The sequence below is a fragment of the Phocoena sinus genome, chromosome 7 (assembly GCF_008692025.1).
Source record: "Phocoena sinus isolate mPhoSin1 chromosome 7, mPhoSin1.pri, whole genome shotgun sequence".
Lineage (NCBI taxonomy): Eukaryota > Metazoa > Chordata > Mammalia > Artiodactyla > Phocoenidae > Phocoena > Phocoena sinus.
Window position 1 is genome coordinate 70,615,519 of NC_045769.1, and position 22,924 is coordinate 70,638,442.

General features: G+C 37.5%; 1 protein-coding gene across 6 annotated transcripts in view; it reads left to right on the forward strand.

Annotated features, from left to right (window-relative positions):
- The window catches only part of FAP (fibroblast activation protein alpha), a 73,397-nt gene that overhangs the window by 30,705 nt on the left and 19,768 nt on the right, over positions 1-22,924 (forward strand). For 4 of the 6 annotated variants that reach the window (XM_032636963.1, XM_032636965.1, XM_032636967.1 and 1 more), the window contains exons 12-18: positions 268-403; positions 4,034-4,078; positions 10,553-10,657; positions 10,756-10,826; positions 13,181-13,234; positions 14,864-14,988; positions 18,865-18,912. In XM_032636963.1, coding sequence (XP_032492854.1) covers positions 268-403; positions 4,034-4,078; positions 10,553-10,657; positions 10,756-10,826; positions 13,181-13,234; positions 14,864-14,988; positions 18,865-18,912 — 584 coding nt within the window. Of the gene's footprint in view, positions 1-267; positions 404-2,497; positions 2,669-4,033; positions 4,187-10,552; positions 10,658-10,755; positions 10,827-13,180; positions 13,235-14,863; positions 14,989-18,864; positions 18,913-22,924 lie in introns of all 6 variants that reach the window. The other 2 variants (XR_004350669.1, XM_032636966.1) reach the window with 2 other exon arrangements.

Genomic DNA, 22,924 nt, shown 5'->3' on the forward strand with positions numbered 1-22,924 from the left:
CTTCCGTCTTAAATTTTTTCCTGAGATATAAAAATCCCAACTGGGAGAAAACTCAAGTGTAAACTAATTCTATTAGACGAATGAACTCTCTTATAGATATTCTTTAAAAGCCAGCAGATATATTTAAACTTTCTCTGCAGAGAAAGGAATGTTTTGCCTTCCTTATCTATGGAATAAATATTTCAGATAATAAAAGCACAAATTAAGAAATTATTTGAATGTGATATTGATTTATGGTTGTGACTGTCTGTTTTGATTTGTTTGCAGTGATTATTATTTCAGTTGGCTTACATGGGTTACTGATGAGCGAATATGTTTGCAGTGGCTGAAAAGAATCCAGAATGTTTCAGTCTTATCTATATGTGATTTCAGGGAAGACTGGAAGACATGGAGCTGTCCAAAGGTAAGTTGTATTAAAACCACAGAGGTGTGTTTCTGAAGATGAAAGTACAAGAGTGGTGACTTATTTATAGCTAACATTTTATATTATAAAGCAGAATTATTGCACTCAACTCCCGATTGCAAAAAAACACTATTCAAAGTTTCATTATTTTTATTAAATAAATAAGATACCTTTTGTTTTCTTGAAAGACTTTAGCATTGAAACTGAATAGAGAAAAAGACTAAATGAAACAATGTAATACTGGGAAAATCAGTAGGATGGAAATTTCCATTAGGATGGAAATCCATCCTTTTAAGATTATAAGGTTGACAGTCAAAAAATGCAAAATAATGAAGATGAAAAGATAAGATGGGTCCATTAAGGAAATAGATGTGTTCTATTCAAAAGAATTAGTAAATGGTAACATGTTCTATTCAATGTCAAAACTGAAAAATAAAAACTCCAAAGTAAACAAATATTATCAAAGGAAAGCCAAATACTCCCATTTGAAAATCAAACGTAGATAACTAAGAATGACATGAAACAGATCAAATTATCTTGCTATCCTGTTATCTTAGAAGAGTGCTCAATACTGTGCTAATTTTAGGGAGAAAAAACTTAAAAACTATGCACAGATTTATTGTTGAGTTTTAATTGTTTTTATTGCTCAAATCCAAACATAATCTGTTGAATTAATGAGTCAGAAAACTACTTCACCAATAGAAAGTCTTCAAAATAAGCCTGTTCATAAGTACTCATATTAGAGACTAAGAAACACAAAATGTTTTCTTTAAATAGGAAATTTTATGGGTACATTTCATGAGACATCTAATTATGAAGAAATGTTTCATTAAACCAAATATAGAATAAACCTATTTTATAAAGTAAGAAAAAAAGCACAAAGCAATCAAAGTAAAACACTAAATTCCATCTAGAAATTAGGACATTATGTTTTGCAAGAAAAAAGTCATATGAATCTGTTTGGAAGTATATCAGGACTATAATAGTCAACATTACTCAGGCTAAAAATATTTTTAAATCACTACTGTGTCTATAAGAAGCTTGACTAATTTTGATGGAATATGCTAGAGCTGATTTTTATCTTATTTATAGTTTGATATACAAAGCAGAAAGATTTTTTTGGCTTTAATGCAGTATCATAGGCAAAAAAAAAAGAATAAACTTGATTGTTCTAGTTAATTAAAAGCCATCAGTCTGATTAGTCAGCTTTGGGTGAATATATCTTTAATGTTTTCATTGAACCTAGATACTAGGAATTATTGCTTTAATTTTACTAGTTTAAAACTATAAGATTGGTCATTTAGATACAATTTTTAGCTCTTAAAACTAGGCATTTAAAACTGTGATTGCTTTGGAATTTGAAATGCTAATTTATCAAATCTGAGACAACTTAATCCAAACTGACAGAACATATAAGATGCTCATTCAATGAGATGTGGAATTCCCTGGAATATAAGCTTTAGTTTTATGGCCAAAATCAATGATTAAGTTTAGAATACCAGGTTTGAGTAACCTTAAAATTTCAAAACAACCTCTGTTTCAAAATAGTCTGGTAAGTTCATGGAACATATTTTCAGATTTAAGAAAAACAGGGTTGAATTTTCCAGTAACCATACTTATGACTGGGGGGTATGTGTGTTTTTGTGTGTGTGTGTGTGTGTGTGTGTGTGTGTGTGTGTGTGTGTGTGTGTTTTGAAAACAAATAACATTTAAGGTTAAGTGACTTGGCAACACTTTATTCATGTTGGGAGTCATACGCAAAACAAAGAGGCAAAGGAAACTGAAAATAATTGCTTAATATAACTATATTAAGATTTATTAAGAAATTTGTAGTTTGGGGGAGAAACATCATAGTATCCTTTCTTCTCTGAAAAGGGAATTAAAATTAATTTTATCTTAATAACTAGAAATAATGAATCAAAAAAGTTTTGCTTTATTAAGTCTTGTCTTAACTTGTTCTCTCTGAGACACTGGCCTATCCTTGTAAGAGAAAATCCAAACTGTGTTTTTAAAATTTATTATTCCCTTGCTTTTTTTGACAGTACTCTCTCGTGGTTCTCTTTCTACTTTACTGACTGTTCTTTTCCTTTCCAGCTTTTCCTCTTCTGACTTCTCTAGAAATCTTATTATTTTCCAAGTTAATGTATTTGCAAGATAGGCTAACTGCTATAACAATTACAACAACAAAACCCCTCCAAAATTTCAGTGGGTTAATACAATAGGAAGTTTTTGCACATTCATGTAACCATCTAATAGTGAGTCCAGGTAAGTGGGGAATGGTGAGGGTATGGGATGGGGTCCCCTGCTTAACAGAGTCATTCAGGAACACAGGTTGATAACATTTCTGCTATCTTCATCTAGTGGCTTCTAAGGATATTCAAGGTTATTCAAACCTGGTCATCAACATTCACCGGGGCAGGGGGGGATGGCGGGGGGGGGGGGGGTGGAAAAAGAATGGAGGATCATGTGAGAGGGTCTTACAGATTAAGTGCAGAAACAGCACGGGTCACTTCTGCTCACATATCCCGGGTTAGAATTTATCACATGACCACATCCAACTGGAAGGGGGCCTGGAAAATGTAGCCTACCTGAAGTCCTAGCAAAAACAGGACATGGTTGCTAATTATCCTACAGTCTCTGTCACAACTCTATTATTCTCCTAGGTGATTTTTATCTAATACCAGAGATTTTCAATTACCACTTGCCCTACAAGTTCATTCTGAGGATTTGAACTTTTATGTATCTCTGGCTACATCTTCTCTGCTCCACCCTCACTACCGCTACATAGATTTGGGTCTTCAGCATCCTTTTTCCAACGTTACAGTAGCCTTCTAATGGCTCTTTGTGCTTCCCTCTATCTTACCCACTTAATCCATTCTCTGTGTCATGTTCCCAATTATATTTTTTAAATTGTGATTCTGAAGTCTTTCAAAGGACTTACCTACAGGAGAAATCCAAATTTCCTAGGGTGGAATAAAATTTTCTCTGCAATCTTGCTGATCCCTATACATTTTCTCATCTTCTCTTTCCCACAGTCACCCTCCATTCAGCCATACTGAGCCACCTGTGGTTTTCTAAGCTGGCCTTGTCTCTATGCTTTTCATTCTATCTAGAATGTTTATCCTCTAATTGTCTAGAAAAGTCTATTCATTTTTTTAGGCTTATTAAATATTTGTTCAATAAATGATTGATTGTACTATGCTAAAGCATATACCAAAATAAGATTCAGTGCAAATTTTAAGATTTCTAGCTGCTTCATAAGATTGAGGAAAGAAAAAATTTAACCTAAACTCCTCTGTGAAATGCCTTTTCACCTACATGACACCAAGTGTTTGGCTTGTGCTAGGCCTCCATAGATATTGTCATAATTCCAGTCACTGCCTTATGGAAAATTTAACCAGAATTATGAATGGTTTGCAATAAGATACAGCCCTTAGATCATCCTTGTGTACGCCATGGTGTTGTTGTATTAGATTTTGAATATAGTCATCTTAAACTCAAGTGTGAAGTTAGTTGACTAGCAATAATATACTCTGACCAGGAAGCTTAACTTGTTCAAATGTCCAGACTATATTTAGGGAAAACTGTCCTCCTAATACTATGCTTTATTTGATCTTTTTTTTCTTTTAGACCCAGGAACATATAGAAGAAAGCAGAACTGGATGGGCTGGTGGAGTATGATTGCTATCTTTTCCTTATCTTTTAATGAAATTCTCAGCTATCAAAGGACTATTTGAAATGTATCCAAACTGGCACTACTTGCTTTTATAGAAAAATATCAAGGTAAAAAACACAAAGGTAGTGATCCCTTCAGTAATTTTGCGCCAGACAATTTTTTTTTTTTTTTTTGCGGTACGTGGGCCTCTCACTGCTATGGCCTCTCCTATTGCGGAGCACAGGCTCCGGACGCGCAGGCTCAGCGGCCATGGCTCACGGGCCCAGCCGCTCCGCGGCATGTGGGATCTTCCCGGACCGGGGCACGAACCCGTGTCCCCTGCATCGGCAGGCAGACTCTCAACCACTGTGCCACCAGGGAAGCCCCAGACAATTTTTAATGTGTATATATTTAGAATTCTATTAAGAATAAATCATATACCTCATGTTCCAAACTTAACTTTTTCAATCAACTCTCTGATATCCATAATTAATATTACCTCTTTAAAAATACAATAAAGATCATTTTTCAAAAGAGAACACAATCCCTGATTTGCTTAAAATAATCTGAATAATCATTAGCCATTTGAATCCAAGGGAAATAATTACATTGGGTATCCCTGGTTTAGAGACAACCTACCGCTTATTAAATTTTATATAAATTAAAATGATTAGATGTATTTCGTATGTATGCATATTCATTCTAGTTTTTAAGTAAAGTGGTATCAAATAGGGAAGTGTGTGTTTTGTTATGGTTTGTGATCACATATATCTGGATTTTTTTTGGATAGTTTTATTCAGTGATTTATAAGGATTTTTTGTGTAAAAATAAATCACGTTTTAGGAAAATATCAATTGTATCTTATATCCTATATGGAGAATACAAACTAGGACAGATAATAAGTGAATGCTGTGTGGACGGTCCATTTACCACACACATGTGGTTGATTTCAACTAGCATTTGGGTGGGAAAAAAAGGCTGCTTCTTCTGAAATTTGGACACATGCAAAGAAAAAAGAAATTCTTAAGAACTAGTTTAATACATTAACCCAAGACAAGGGATGATAAAGAATTCAGAAATCAATTCTAAGATGATGTCTTGTAAAACTTTAAATTAAGATGGGATGTGAAGTGAAGTAAAAATCTTCAGATATTCAAAATTCTTTTCTGTGTACTTTCCTGGATTCAGCAATTTTAGCTTACATATATTTACTTTCTGTCTTCAGTTAAAGATACTTCCATTTTATTCATTAACTAGAGAATAGTTATTACTTTACTAATTGTATAAGTAAATGTACATTGCATTCTAAAATAACAAGGTAACAAGGATAAGTGTGTAATTCAGAAAAAAAGGAAAATCCTATTTTATTTTATTTTTAATATTTATTTATTTATTTGGCTGCACTGGGACTTAATTGTGGCGCACGGGATCTTTTTCACTGCAGTAGGCGGGCTCTTAGTTGCAGCATGCAACCTGGGCCCCCTGCGTTGAGAGCACAGAGTCTTAACCACTGGACCACCAGGGAAGTCCTGAAAATCCTATTTTAATTCACTCTTCAACGCTGTACTAAATAACACAGGAAAAATGAGAAGTAGTCAGTGAAAGAACAGGATTTTATAATTTTTTTGGATTCTTGGTCAATCAGAAGCTCACCTTCTAGAAAGATAATTCCTAGATCAGCATTTGAAAACTTGAGGAAAGGGAAAAAAATTAATTTATGAGTTTACTGCCATTATAGAGATTTCCTGTAAAGAATGAGGGAAGAAAGAACACTTGAATATGTCCTTTAGCTGTGTTCTCCACGAAGATAGTATAACTAGAGTTTCTATAAAGTAACATGAATGATGTGATTTTACAAATAGATAACAATACCAACAACCTTATCAAAGACATGATCTAAGAATCCATACACATTTATTCTGAAAATAGTGCCACCATTCAAAACACACTGAACTATTTTAGAATGCATCTTTTGAAATCTCCTATGTATAAGCATCTTGAGGAAAACAATTATATCTTATCAATTTTTATAGTTTGTATAGCACCAGCCTTGCAATCTCAGCAAACGATAGCTGGATGAATGGATGAATGAATGAATGAATTGCCTTCTAAAGCTTCAGAATGTTGTTTTAAATACCCTCAGTGGAAGCACATATGTGTCCTTTGAGGGAAGATGATGTCTCTACATTAAATCAAAAGTCATGCCAACATAAATCTAGTGAATAAGTGAAATATGTATCTGCAACATATGATTTTGCACTAGATCATTTTAATATCTGTAGCTTTAGAATTCTATTGGGAAAATTATTTTTCTTGTGTACTAATCTCAATCTCTTCAAATGTATCCAATAGTCAGTAAACTTTCTGAATATCAGAAGAGGAATTGTCAAATTTTTTTTGAAATGATAGCTTTCAAGAGTAAGTTCACACTTCCCAAGGCAACTGCTTTCAAGAGGTCAGTCATTAGATTTTATAAGTTCTGACACATCTTTTGAACTCATGATTTTATTTAGTTATAACTCATGTGTGGTAATATGCTGCATAGCTTCCTTTGACCTATAATCAAACCAGTGGCTTAATAAAAGTGCCCAGAAATAACCTAGAAATGTTTGTCTTTCAGACATTTGTTCAAATAATATTTATGAGGGTTTTGGGTAAAGTGTACAGGCTAGTCATATTAATATAAATTTAAAGAGCAATTTTAGAGGAGTTGTTCCTTTAGTATTTATCAAAGAGATTTAAATTGAAAAAGACCTTTGGAGATCACCTATGAATTAGAAATGTGAGATTAAATGACTTGCTAAAAGTAGTTAACACGTTAGTTTCAGGCACAGAACTAGCAAGTAGTTTCTTGAGAACTTGTCACTTTCCTTTCCTCCTGCATGAGATATTGTGTCTTAATTTGGGGGAAGTGCCATAACTTCTTCTTTGGTATTTGATTAGAAAAATAACAACAACAAATTCACTTTGAATACGTATATATTTTTTTACCCTGCGGAGAACAGACAAAAAGGAAGATTTAATCAAAGAATCTAATATTTAATTACAAAAATGTGAAGAAGAAACACTGAAAACATAATGCTTAGATTGCAAAGCCACATTTAAATTATTTTAAAGTAATTAAGCAACACACCACACTTCCCTTAGGCGGTTGGCAAAATCCTTTGGCTCAGAAAAATGGATGTTCTACTTGATGCTTGAAAGTCTGTGCTTTTAACTGCATGTGGACTCAGTTTAGGCACAAGCCTTAGATAAGTAGTTCCTCAGGCTGTTTACCAACTGTGGCAAGAAATTAACTGGTGGTAAATAACCTTACCTTCCAAGAAAGATATTTTAAGTGGCTTTGCACATAAAGGTGAGGAATTTACCAGCACATCTAAGCATGATAAAGGGACCTGTGAAGAGGACTTGTTAAAACTGAGGCCCACCTAGTGACATGAGCTTATCTAGGGCTCAGGCGTGACCTGCCTCGAGAGGGACTTAACTCGGGATGCAGGATGCGTTATGGACCTCACTCTGGCAAAGTGAAGGCGGAAATATTTCACACCCTCTTTACCTCACCCAAGTTACCTGCTCATCTAAAGCAGCTGTCTTGGATGTCTGCAATAAAAGGGGAGAAGATAACAGTCTTTGCCTAGCAAAATATTCTTCCTGTTTGCCCAATTCTAATATCTTAAAACATAACATTCTGCCCTCTTATTTTTTATTTTCAATGAAAATGAAGTTTTCAGTTTTAATCTAGAACTAAATCTTTTTTTTTAGAGTTCCCTAACTAACTGCAGATGTAAAGAGAGTATTTTTTTTACTAGGGCGCCTTATAATATTTTGTGACCCCAGTTCCATTGTAGTGGTTAAGACAATGGAGAGCCAGTTTTTGTCTTTCATCTTGAGGGTGGGGGGGAGAGGGAGACACTGTAAAGTGGTTACTAGTAAGTAATCATTTGGCTAAGAGGGTAAAGCCTCATTCTAAGATGAAAGAGTGATTTGTCAGACCTAGGCTAGTGAAATTCCATCGGCAAAACTGCAAATCAGAATTTCCTATTCCAGGGCCTCTTGGCTCTCAATCTCACTGAGTCTCAATACACAAAATCCTACCAGCGGGTTTCCCTGGTGGCGCAGTGGTTGGGAGTCTGCCTGCCGATGCAGGGGGCGCGGGTTCGTGCCCCGGTCCGGGAGGATCCCGCGTGCCGCGGAGCGGCTGGGCCCGTGAGCCATGGCCGCTGAGTCTGCGCGTCCGGAGCCTGTGCTCCACGACGGGAGAGGCCACGGCAGTGAGAGGCCCACGTACCACAAAAAAAAAAAAAAAAAAAAAAAAAAAAAAAAAAAATCCTACCAGGGCTGGTCTTATTATTAATGAAACTAATAAAGGAATCACGTAAGGAGACAGGAGTTTCTCGTTATTCCATTTTACATTTTGTTAAAAACATCAATGCTATGCCAAATAGATAAGACTTAGGACGCTGTATTAGTTCTCTAGAGTTGCTGTAACAAATTACCACAAATTTGGCTTAAAACAACAAAAATTCATCATTCTGGAGGCTAGAAGTCCAAAGTCAAGGGGTTAGCAGGGCCATACTTTGAAGTCTCCAGGGAAGAATCCTTCCTCACATCTTTCAGCTTCTGGTGGCCCCTGGCAATCCTTGGACTTCCTTGGCTAGAGCTCCACCAGCTCCAATCCCTGCTTCCATCTTCATATGGCCTTCTTCCCTGGGTCTCTTTGAGTCCACATCTCTTCTTATGAGGACACCAGCCATTGGATATAGGGCCCAGTCTAATCCACTATGATTGCATCTCAGTTCTTACCTTGATTACATCTGCGAAGACCCTATTTTCAGATAGGGGCATTGTCTCAGGCCATTTGAGCTGCTATAACAACATACCATAGACTGAGTGGCTTATAAACAACAGAAAATTATTTCTCACATTTCTGGAGGCTGGAAGTCTGGGATGAGTATGCCAGCATGGTCAGGTTCTGATGAGAGCTCTCTTCTGGGTTGCAAACCATCAACTTCTTATTGTATCCTCAATGGCGGAGAGCAGAGCGGAGAGAGCCCTCTCTCTGGTGACTCTTGTAAGGGTACTAATCCCATTCATGAGGGCTCTACCTTATGACTTCATCTCATCCTATCTCCCAAAGGCCCCACCTCCTAATACCAAATACCATCCTTTTGGGGGGTTGGGTTTCAACACATGAATTTTGGGGACACAAAAACATTCAGTCCACAACAGTTATCTTCTGAGGTTGGGTTGAAAATAATTTAGGGGAACACTATTTAGACCCCACCAACACCACATCAAATAAGTTGCATTTTAATATCATGAAATTCTAATCATGACTTTTATCAAAAAGCATCAAGTATCAAATCACAGGTAGGGCCATCACTAAAGAGGCCTACAACTACTTCCTTTGCTTTCTTTTTGCTCAGAAGTGGGTCCCAGCAAGATGGTATCAGCAAAATAGGTGTTTGTAGCTAAAAGATACCAGTAGTCTTTCGGTTGTTGTTGCTTGGGCAGTTTTAAAGAATCTGAAAGTCTTGGTTTGCTGTCATGTGGAAGCACTCCAGCTAAGAGAGCTGGTTTGGGATAACTCGTAGGAATATCTACTCTGCTCTGCTCTGCGTGATGTGGAGTAGTTCTTTCCTCATGGGACACTTTCATCACGTTACCATCCTTCCCCAACCCAATGACCGGGAAAAAAAGGAAACCAGCAGATGTAAAATGAGTCTCTTTTTTTAAGGGAGAAATTACTAGCTAAAATTTGGTGTGAGGACATTTGCATGACTTTGGTTATCTGTACCTTTCAGGATGCTGAGGTATGGCTTGCTCTGTTCAGGTCACACTAGACCTGTGGCAGGGATTCCTTAGGTCATCCGAAATTCCCAGCAGGTGGAGAGCATGGGCCCTGGGAAGAGGTCAGAGATGAGCAATGAGGTCTGCTCTGCTCCCTGAGTTCAAGGAGTAATCTTCCTGTTGGCTTGTCGTGCGTTACATTTTTCTCTCAAGTCCAGAAGTCTCTTCTTGCCATTAAAAACTGTGGCTAGCAGGTCATGATATTTTAATCTTTAAAATGTCTTTATTGTAGCATTAGCATTAGGTGCTTGGCATCAGACAAATCAAGAGTTAAAAGAGCTTCAGAAGAGTCACTTTGGCCAAAAACCACATTTTGAGGATTGACTTGGTTAAACATCAACATTCATTTGTGATTCGTTTAACTCTATTTCAAATCACATAACCTCAGAACATAGAAATTCAATCAAACTAAACAATATAAACCCACGGGTATGTAGTAGCAATTAAGTAGTAGTTGGAATATGTAAGTGCTTGTTAGAAGCACCAGAAAAGCTGTCCATCTGAAAGAATGGAATTTCAGGTGTGAGTGACGGAAGGAGGGGAAGCAAGGCATTCTGGTCCCGATAATTATAACTACACGTGGCTTTAAAAGAATCTATAGTTTGGTTTGTCTTCTGAACATAACCTCTGTTCATTTCTTTCAGTTCTTTGTTTCAACACCAGTTTTCAGCTATGATGCCATTTCATACTACAAAATATTTAGCGACAAGAATGGCTACAAACATATTCACTATATCAAAGACACTGTGGTATGTTCCTTCCAAGATTTATCTCCTCAAAGATCATTCACTTGAGGTTGCTCAAATAACGCTCAGCTTCACACAACATAATGTTTGTCTTTTTATAGGAAAATGCTATTCAAATTACAAGTGGCAAGTGGGAGGCCATAAATATATTCAGAGTAACACAGGATTCACTGTAAGTATTGCATGAAGCTTGATGCACCATTCAGGTTTTAATTGGCACTGATGGACATACAAAGGATACGGCACCACTTCTTTCAGTTAAGAGCATTTTTGTTACTTATTCTATAGTTTAGTTCAGACAGCTGTGGTTTCTTTAAGATTGCACATTCTTTAATAACTAGTCAACATGATTTCCTTTTGGAAAGAAGATTTAGTAGGTGGTTATTTCTCTTCTGGCACTTGGTATATAATTACATTAAAAGTATAAAAATTTTAAAATAGTAACTGGTTCTAAAGATAGATTTGCCCCCTAGCACTTGAAGCAATAAACAAGATTCAGAAGTCCATGATGACAGCCCCTTGATACAGAAATGTTATTGTAGTGATTCACTGTTATATAAGTTTAAGATTATTATCTATAACAGCTATTATTTATTGAGCGATTGTTGTGTACAACGTACTGTAAAGTAGAAATGATGATTCCAGTTTTACAGACGAGAAAACTGATACTTGGAATTTAATTAACTTGGCCAAGGCTACATAGTGGCAGAACTAGGATTTAAACCTAAAACACATTAAATCTAAGGTTCTTATTATTAACCTCAACATGGGGCTTCTTCCTTCTGGGTCTTTCCTTTTCAGTCCATCCTGCGTACTGTCTAAATAAATCTTCTTAAAATAAGCATTTATGAGCAAACAACTCTAATCAAGAATGTGCAGTTCCTTCCCCTTATTTTTAATAAAGTCCAAATCCAGGGCACTCTCTTGTAACCTGCCTGCCATTAGCTGGAGTTCTAAGAGCAAAAGAGAAGGATCATTAGTCCAACCTCACTGGATAAAAACTCTTTAGAGACCTGTTGCTAATCCATGGAATTCTTTGAACTGTCGGCAAAGGAGTTTGGACATTACATGGGGCAGCCATTAAAACCGCGCGTGTAAGAAGAGTGACAAGATAAAAACAAATGGGACAGTTCAGAAATAATATGTTTAGGAGGTAGGGGAAAACTGAAAGCAGGAAGACCCAGGTATGGTCATAATCTAGGCCTGAGGTGACAGAGGACTGAACTAGAAAAGTGGCCATGAAACCTGGACTCCAAGGGAAAACTATGCCTCCTTTTTTTTGCATCTTTGGAACTTGACATATATTGCCTGGCACACTACTGTCAAATGAATGAAAGGAAGAGTAGACAGACAGTGAAGAGAGAGGCTGAACAGCACTGGTGGGTCAATGGCTGTGAGGGAAAAGGAAAAGGAAAAAGAGAAAGTAGACTCTGTTCTAAGTGTTAGAGATAAAGACAACTGTGAAAACTTTGACATGGCAAGAAAACTGCAGGAGGCTGTTTGCAAAAGCTACTGAATAGTTTATTCACAGGTAGTTTGAGGTGATGTGGGAAAGGCAAGTATAAGTGATGTTTGGAGTCCCGTGAAGTCAGTAAAGACATTTAGAAGGATGCTGGTTTAAAAGGTAAAATTAATACTAGGAGTAGGGTGTATTCTGTTGCTTTTTCCTTTTACTGGGGATAACAAGGTTTTTATTTCAGTGAGGATATACAAGTACCTGGGTTAATAAAAAGTTCTGAGAATTAAAAATTAGTAACCAAACCTAGGTTATTCCAAACTTTTAACACTCTAATAATAGAGCTCGTCCTAAAAATAAAAAATTAAAAGTCAGTTACTTTGTGATATTCAGATGAACTCACAGAGGAGGAAAAATCATGCCACTAAATTGGATTTCCCACCTCGTGGCTATAGTAAAACAGGTTAAAACTGGGACCCAGATGCTTAAGTAACAAGTGTGTTCTCTTGTGACTTGTTCTGCTCCTGGGTAAATTTACATGGCTCTTTGTGTGGTATCCCTGGGTGGACAAGTTTCCTGATTTATAGCAAAGTTATCTACTGTCAGTACTTCTGTAAACTAAGTTCTAAAGATGTTCGGAATCATAGACAAAATTAAATAGTATAGCATAAAAAGTCAGTAAGCTGTTAATTATGGAAATGAAAGGGGTGATATTAATCAAACATCCTGGTTTATTTTGTGTGGTTCATAACTAATGCCTCAGAGTATGATATACATATAAGAAAAAAGAGTACTCAACATAATTTTTCTCCTATAATTTATAAACATATTTATAAGTATATTTTATGTAGCTATAAATATATTTATATATGAATTATAATTTATAAAGTCAGAGTAAGAACACAAAATTCAGAGGTATGAACAGCAGGGATTTGTGTACATAAGTGCCAATTAATTGTTTCATAAATGAACATTGGACTATATTGTTTACTATATTAGTACTAGTATTAACAATTCTATCACCATTTAGTCATCAATATTTATTTACCAACTTCTGAATATATTTTCAGGTTTTATTCTAGCAATGAATTTGAAGGCTACCCTGGAAGACGAAATATCTATAGGTAAGTTATATCAATTTATTCTAGTATTTTTATAGATTGAAATTTAACTAAAAATCTGTCAGAGTCCTCAGAATGTATAGAATATTTTTAAAAGGCTGAAATGTAATAAAATTAATTTGTGAATTAAAATAAAATATTAAGACTGTTGTACACCACATCAGTATAAAAATATACACCCCCCCAACATATTAGCTGACTCAAAATGTTTGTTTTCAAAAAGAAAAATCAAGAAAATTTAATGCTGATATAAACATGGTACTAAACATTTCAACTAAATTTAGAGGTAATTGAGGAAATTCATTTTCCTACTATGTACCAGGCATTGCATTTATTCCCATAATGTGTGCTTTCTTTTAATGTGACTTGCTTTGTCATAAGCCTATTATGATTGGAAAGAATTCACCTCTGTTCCTAAATTAGTGTTTAAGTTAGTCCACTGGCCCCCATGGTGGCTGGAATGGTGCCCTTTAAAGCCCCTTCTGGATGTGGAAACAAATACAATAGCTACCATGGGCTGGTGGTCTGCTATAGGCACATTTTTATCTGCTTTACATATGTAATTTCATTTAATCCCCACAACAGTTCTATGAGGTTGGTGGTATTGTTGGAGCCAAAATTTATACTTGGGCATGCTGACCTTAACTCCTTACATTAACTGCCTACCTAATGTTTTCCAAGATCACACCAAAATATGAACATGAATACTACTAACTGTAGCTGAGAAAATAAGAAATTTTTCCCTCTGCTGCATTCCTCTGTTCCCTCCTGGATCATGGCTTCTCATCTGTTGAGAAGACTCCCTCTCTGATGATAGCAATAGCTCTGGCCACCTTCTAACATGCCCAAGGCAAGGTCAGGGGCAGCAGCAGAAGGAACACTGCAGTGGCCACAGGTAACCTTACTAGCCACAGCAGGACTCCAACTGTGCCTCCATCCTGGCATAATTCCACCTGATCATCCCCAAATGAGACTCTGAGCATTTGGGGTAAAGCCTGGGAGGCTGTTTGTTAAAGCCAATCACCCAGAGAGTGGGCCCAAACTTGGTAGGTACAGGTTGGCTTGTGTAGGAATGTGTGGAGGGAACATTTCCACGAAGAGCTTCCATGAGCCCAAATTTCCTGCCAAATAAAATGAAAGCCACAGGAGCTACTTAGAACTGTGTTTCTTATTTGCAATTGGCTTATTACTAATTTCCCCTTCTAGATATATGATAAGGACAGGGACCCCTTTTTTTGGTGATACTGTCAGATCTTCATTGTATCTTTTGCCGTGGGAACACGGAAAGAAAGATGGGACGTGGAAGAACTATGCAGTCTCAACCACTTTGTAAAGTGATGGTTAGGAGAAGTGACTACTTGGCTCCCATTCGAGGTGTTAGATATTTCTCACACCACAGGAAAACCACAGAGGGCTTCTCTCTCAAAATCTGTGCCTATTCAGGCAAAGATGGACTGAAAATCAGACAAATCAAGATCCTGTGATTCCCCCTTTACTTTAAACGATATTGGCAACAGAAAAATAGAGTGAGTTTGATGTCAATATGTAAATTAGTCATTTTACATGGAGTAGTACATTTTGATAAATACAATCTCAAAATTTCAGCTTAGTTTTATTTTCATTTTCCTCTAGAATTAGCATTGGAAGCTATCCTCCAAGCAAGAAGTGCATTACTTGCCATCTAAGGAGAAAAAGGTGCCAATATTACACAGCAAGTTTCAGCGACTATGCCAAGTACTATGCACTCGTCTGCTACGGTAGGTAACGGACCTAACGCGTTCTCTACCCACCTCTGCCACTTTCTTTGTCCTCGTCATCACTATCTGATCAATCCTTAGCTACAGGTTACTGAGCACCTGTTATATGTGAGGAACTGATCTAGGTTATCTTATCTAATGCTTATGGGGAAAAATGTAAGGAGGATAGGAAGGGATTATTATCTCCATTTTTTGCAATTGAGGAAACAGACCTTCTGTTAAAGGTTCACACTGCTGGTAAGCGTGAGAGCCAGATGGAAGCAAGAGTCCTTTGGCTGTAAATCCCAACCTCTTACCCACCAAGTGCCACAGCACCATGATGTTGTATTGCCAAAACAATATCATAAAAGGAAGCGTCCTCTGATAAAATGGTTGCTGGACTTCAGCCCCATTTACCTGCAGAAATGTCAATCTCCTGTAGCCAGGGAAAGAAACCTGAGCTCTTTGCCTTGGAGGCCAGCAATTCTTTGAACTATAGCTTCAATGCCGATGGAAAATGAGCTTTTGTCACCTAGTACGTTCTTTCTAAATTTGGGAAACATGATAAGTAATTCATTCAAGTATAAAATAAACAAGTAATAAAATGTACTAGACATTTCCTGGATGTTTAGGCTATATGTCCATTTAGCAAATACTTTCTATCCAGATAATTTCATTTTATGTGTAAACTTTCATCTATATCTTGGACACATAGTAAAGTTGGGTTAGGCCATCAGTAGATCAATGAGATACATTAGGACCTTGGTAATCGTCATGGGGATTAGGAAAACTGATCTGTAAAATATCTGCCCCTCCATTCTCTGTCCTGACACCACCTCCCTACCCCCATTAAGCCCTGAGTTTCCATGCGAGTTGAGGGGGGACAGAAAACAAAGGGGGTTATTACCAAACATATGCCACTCTCCTGTTTCTGGTATCAACTCCCCATATTCAGGTGGGCAGCTCAGAGAATAAATAGAATCTTTGACTGATTGAGATCCCTGCTCAGTTGTAGAGGACCCTGAGGTCTCCTTTACTTCCCAGGTGGAAGACCACCCTGACATGCCACTTCCTCAGTCCAATCACCTGGGCCCAGAACCTCAGCCCCAGCCGTGGAAATGAGTAAGCATTTTAATCCAAACGCTCCCTTCAAGATGGCACAGTTTAATACAACATTTTCACAAAAGGTTTGGCCAGTGGCATCTCTGAAAAGTCAAAAGATTGTTGTTCATGACCATATGTGCTGATTGTGGTTATGGCATTTCAAGGTATACATTAAATGTCCCTCTCAAGTTATGTGCAACATTTTTCATCCCAAGCTATGTGTTTATGCAGCATATATTGAAAGCTTACATGCCAGGCACATAGTATCATTGAACTAACTGTCCTGAGTCATCTGGTCTATTTTCTCTTCTGAAGGCAGAATCTGCTTTCCTTTCATCTTTATATTCGTAAGGCCAAAAAGAATGATGAGTGCATAATAGACACTGAAGGTTTGTGGAATGAACATAGGTTCTAGGGAAGATCAAAACATTGCTGCCTTTTGCAGAGTGTACCCCAAACCTCATTTTTATGCTGATACATTTACTGATAACGACATCAGTGACCCTACACATAGGAACATGCATTTATATTTATATGCATTCTGCATTTGTACAGTGCTTTAATGCGTTTTGAAAGCACCATACCACTTTTTATATCACTTTGTTTTCCTGAGATCTACTTGAGCCTAAGTGCCCCCTGAAGAGTAAGGAATCAAGGACTAAGCTCTCATCAAAAGTTGGTGAAAGACTCCTTTCTAGAACTTGAATCGCCTGACTTTTCCACACTCACTCTTCCTCGGCAGTATGGTAATTTCCCATTTAGCAAAAAATATACTGTGTGGGAAGCATCACATCGTCTGGTGTTTTTGAAGCTCCAGTAAAATGAGTCACTGCACCATCATAGGAAAAACCTTGAAATCTTTCCCTTTAGGACTAAGAGTAAAGCTTCATTATGTAACTTCAAACTCTCCAAAAGGGATGGTGAGTAAAGCCCAGATAATAGGATTTTGAAATAGGTAAAATCATACAGATGATGCTGATGGAACAAAAGCAATGCAAAGGATGCTTATGCCACTAGGACCACACCCTCAGACCACTTGTGTCAAGGGCAGTCAGTCATTAGTTTGTCTCATAGCTTGGGAAAAAGAGAAATATATGCCAGTTGTCTCTATTGGAACTGCACACCCATGAAAATTCCATAAGGTCAGTGTTGATTGATTGACTAAAGTCTAGAAATTCAGATTCATGTCTCACTGCCTTACATTCTAACAAAAAATATAATGTGTATTTGTCCCTTTTAATAACGTTGAAGGAAAGCTAACCAAAGTGAAAATCTCTGAAATTAAATTCTGTAAAATTATGAGACTCCACACAGTAGAGAACTGCTGGTTTTGAGGGAGCCTTATAAACAATATCGCTTCTCCTTGCTCTCAGGTTAGACTGAAGAGTCAGGCAGGAAATCAATATTAGCTTTATTACCTGTAAAGGTTAATTGGAAAATGTGGCTAAGGTGTGAAGCTTCCTAATACTGCACCCCAGAATTACAATTACTCACACAAATATGGGTACAACTAGACAGCCACTGGCTTCGCCCATGGGGCCGGCCACTGTCACACTTATAGCACTGGAACAGATCAAAAGAGTCCTGTTCTCTGCAGGCTGAAAGATGCCAGGAACAAGGTAGAAGAAGGAGCTACTCATACTCCGGTTTTCTCAGAACTCACCACATAGGTCGTTCCCCCTCTCCTTGCTTGGGACCAAGGATGCTCTAATGGCACTCCCGCCACAGAGGAGGAAGCATCAGGAATGCAAATGAACATCTCCCAACCTCCGTGCTTGTTGCTTTTAACTTCTTGGCTGCCTGAGCAAATTTACCCTTTAAAAATGTATTTCCAGGTATTATTTATTCTATAGCTCCAGTAAGTGATAGCGTTTACTATTTGTAGATTTTGTTAAAAGGGCCAATTTCTGCACAGAGAACCTAAATTCCATGTTGGAATATATGGTGGACAGTGGTTTGCCACCCAGACATCCCATCTTCAGGTCTGAATCACTCGTTTCTCTAGCTGCTGAGAGGGCTGGTGGCAGACACCTCCCAGCTGGGCCCCCCACTCCCACCCCAGAGATTGCTCTCATCCCAGGCCACAGCCAATTACCACTTCATTCTGGGGTATAAAAGCCAGCTCAGCTGGCCCCATTCAAGACAACTCTGCAGGTCATACATCTCCAGAGCTCCCAGTGGGGTTGGCTGAGGTCAACACCACACCCCAGATGAACTTTTGGTGCACAAAATTCCTTCTGGGTCTTTTTCGTGGGGAGTGTGACCCATCACAGCATATTTGAACAGGAAATATTTTCTATATAAATTTATTTCTGCATATAGTAATTAAATGAAAGAAAAAAAGATGCTGGGTTCTACCTACCAAAATAAACTGAACATCAAACCAAGAAGCCAGATTGAAAATACGTTCTAGGTACTGGAGAAGGTTATTTGATAATAAAAACACAGCTAAAACTGGCCCATACAGCATATCTTCCCAGAAGGCCGTTTATCACTGCAGCTTCTGGGACCCATTTGTGTAATCAGATCTTAACTATTTAGGGTCACTCTTGGAAAAGTGCACAGGCAACTCTTCTCTTATGTCTGTCCTTTGATTGGGCTCTGGTCTCATGTGTTCTTTCAATGTAACTTAAAAGGTGATGCTTACTTCTCTATGGGGAGAAAAAAAATTGTTGCAGAATTAAAAGAGGTAATTGAGCTTGACAGTAATCACAAATACTACCAGAAGTTCTTGTTGAAAACTAAATGTTATTTTAAAACTAACCCATGTTTTTGTTTTCATCCTATGCACAGGCCCAGGCCTCCCAATTTCCACCCTTCATGACGGCCACACTGATCAAGGTACTCTCTCTCTCATGCTGTTATCTTGTCTTAAGAAATCCTGGACTCTTATGACACTAGAGGAAGCAAGAGAGTTTCCCCACACCAACAAGGGAAACAGTGATGGATTCTCTTATTGTATAGCTTACGATTATATAGATCAGCCCATTCTTTGAATCAAACCTGATCATATGAAATTTAATAATTATTTGCAGTAGGAACCTGGCATAATGCAAATATATTAGAGGGATTAATCCTGTCTTCCCCAATCACCCTTATCAAAAACACAGAAGCTTAGAATTGGAAGGAAACTTAAGATTTTTAGTACAATCTCCCTCCCAAATAAGAAGACCTGTTTTTTTGGTAACATCCCAAACTGGAGAAGAGTTCCAGATATAACTCCAGTTCGAAGCAGAGGGTGACTATTATGCTAGCTTTTTTGTTTTAACAGCTACATCACACTGTTGCCACGTATGAGAGCCCTGAAATTTGGAGGCTTTTTCCATTTTCAATTTCTATCAAGACAGAGCTCCTCCATCCCGATTTGTGATATTGGTTCAAAATAGTTCACAGCTCAAAGATGACCATTTTTGCTCTCAATGGAGATACCAAAGTGTATAACTGCCCTGAGACTCTTCCTGCGGTTCTCTGTTATCTTTTGATTTACTATTAAACATTATAGGGTTGAAGTTGATGGAGTCTAGGGACAGTGAGGGACTTCAGTACTCTGCTTTGGAATTGGTTTGGCTGCCAGGCCAATGGCCTAAGTATAGGTGAAGATAAGGCAATGAGGAAAAACAGAGTAGATTCAGGAGCTCAGGACAGGACAGGCATTGTAATAATGACACTGTGAATTTAGTTTCAGTTTGAAGTTATGCGTTTTTTTTAACCTTGTGTCTAATAATGAAATACTTTTAAGAATAATAGATTGTATTTCTCATTGCAACCTGCAGTGAGAGAAATTTTAAAGCAAGAATAGTTTGGAATTTGTAAGTTTTTGTTTTAATGGAAGTCACCATAAATGTATAATTCTCATTTTATCATGACCACAAAATAAAGGTCAGCTTCCTTTTTTTAATGAGTTTCTACTTTCTTACTATCCTTCTCATATTCTTGCCAGATACAAATTTCTGTACTGTTTGCAAAGCCTTGTTACTTCACCCAATACTTACAAAACGGGGACAGTGTTCATGTCAGTGTCATATATGTCATATGTATTTATATGTTTTTTAACTCTCAAAACATAATGCAAAGTCTTTTACAGCACAGTTCTGCAAACTTGCCTCATGAAGAAATTCTCCAGAGAGGTTTATTATAAATACAGATTCTCAGGCTGTCCCCAGAAATTCCAGTTCAGTAGGTCTTATATTGGGCTAGGGAATCTGTATTTTTAATAAATCCCCAAATACGTTTTGGAGTTGCTTTTTAGAGCAGATGATATTTCTTCTATTTAGTTCTAGTTTTCTCAGCCATTTTCCATTGCATTTGGTGCCCCAAATTTTCATTCAATAGATATTTATTAAGCACTATTACATTAAAACAGACACTGTACTAGATACTAGATCCTTAAAATGAACAGATGCTGGGTTAGATATGGTCCCTGTCCTCAAGGAGATTATAGATCAGTGGGGAATGCAAACGTGTGAATGGGTAGTTACAACACAGTGGGGTAAGGTATTAAGATAGGGGAAATAGAGATAGCATAAAAACATATAAGCAGGGCACCTCATCTGGGGTAGGGGGCTTAGGAAATGTTTCCTAATGATAGCTAAATCGACTTTAAGACTCATAAATATAAAGGAGGGATTGATGCTGTTTGGATGTCTAGCTTGCTCAAGTGGATTGGTATTGATACTCTTTACTGAAGGATGGGATTCACAGTGCAGAGAACATTTTGGAGAGAGGATGAATTTTGTTTTCAATGTTGAGTTTGAGGTACTGATGGCACATAACTAAGAAGAGCTGTCCTGGAGTGACACAGTTTTGGAACTGGATGTTGGAGGATTGTTTGAACTGAAGAGAATGATCATGAAGTCATTCATTTATGGGATACATGGTTACTAAGTCCATGGAAATGGATGATGCAGCAGAGTGGGGAAAATGAGGGTGGGCAGGGGTAGTGGAAAGTGAGCCTAGAGTAAAACTGTGCAGAAAACCAACACAAGAAATGCAAAGCGAAAAATGGACCTGTAAAGGAGACCAAGGGGGAACAAGAAGGAGGACAACCTTGAGAGTATATGGAGTCATGAAAGGCAGAGGAAGAGAGGGTCTCAAGAAAAAGAGAGTGCTTATCTGTGTCAAGTGCTTCAAGGAGTGAAACAAGACCTGCTCTAAATCAATGAGCTTAGCGAAATAAGGATGAGCATTAGCTTGGTCAGAGCAGTTTCATTGGAGCAGTGGAGGTAGAGGCCAGACTGAAGCAAATTTAGGTCTGCATAGGAGGTAAATAAATAAAAAGAGACTATTTTCAGTAGGTCTGACTGACGAGCAAAGAGGTGGGATAATGACTGGAAGAGACTGATAGAGGTTTAAGTTAGTTTTTGAAAGCTGATAAACATTTGAGCATGGTTGAATGCTGATGGAGGAAATTTGGAGACCAAAAGGGGTTGAAGGCATAAAGGAGGGAGGTCGCTGAGAAGGTGGGCAAAGTGGAGTCCAGAGACAGGTGAGGAGATTAATCTCCAGCACTGTGATGAGAGAGAATGAGGAAATTACCGATGTGATTATACGAAAGTTTGTAGAAAACAGTGCAGTGGCTTCATTTCCTCTGCGAAGTGGGGTAAAGTCATTGGAAAATAACAGATAGTACTTGAACCAGATGCTATAAAAACCCAGAAGAGTTGACACTTGACATGGAGGGCCCAGTTGAGGCTTAGTTGCTGCGGGCAGAGCAGATCTTCATTAAAATTACCTGATTGAATAACTCTATTTATCAGATTTTCTGCAGATTCTTCACATAATTTAATCAATGAACAATATGTCATAGTTAATATGATTTGAACAAAAATCTCACATGTGACTCATCGTTCTTACCACTTGATTTCATTGTAATGAAGAGTCTTCAAACATTTGGAGAGCACATACTACATATCACGCGCTTGGTACTGAGCATGCTGAGTGCTGAGTATACAATGATGAGTGAAAGAAGGTAAAAGGTACAGTCTGGGCTGTAGCACTCCTTGCCACATTATGCATTGCTAACGCACAGTCACATAGAGAAGTCCAATTGCCACCCCTCCCTCTCCTCACAGACCTATGAAGTTCCATATTGCCTCCAAGGGGTGGGAAAATTGCACATTTACTATCCATAAACATGCAAGCCGGGACTGTAGAAGCTTTAGTAAGATTTTCCATTCAACTCATCATTTCGGTAAGTCATGAATCAGAAAATTTCAGTAGCTAGGGACAGAATAGAAAAGGAATCAAGGTCAACCCAACCAGGCAACATCTGCGTGTTGTCTCTGACTTCCAGTATCTGTCTACAGAATGATAAACATGGTCTACATAAATAAATATTGCAGCCGTTCTTTGTGCTTACTCCACATAGATTCCCTTTATCCTTGACAGTTCCACACTGAGAACCCACACAAGAAGGAAGAGCTGGTTGTAGTGTGGTTATAATTGAGTATACATTTTATTTTCTTTTTTAGTTTTAACTTTTTAAATTGAATTATAGTTAATTTACAATGTTGTGTTAGTTTCAGGTGTACAGCAAAGTGACTCAGTTATACATATATACATGTTCTTTTTCAGATTCTTTTCCATCATAGGTTATTATAATATATTGGATATAGTTCTCTGGGCTATACAGTAGGGTCCTTGTTGTTTATCTATTTTATATATAGTTGTGTGTATATGTTAATCCCAAACTCCTAATTTATCCTTCTCCCCGCCCCCTGCTATCCCTTTTTCTAGTTGTAACTTTTAAGTTGCCACAAGTACCTCTTTCTTGATAGATTGTCCAAAGTTAAAATGAAATGTATTATGTATCTTATACAACTCATACTAAAACATCTATACTTGTTCTAAGATT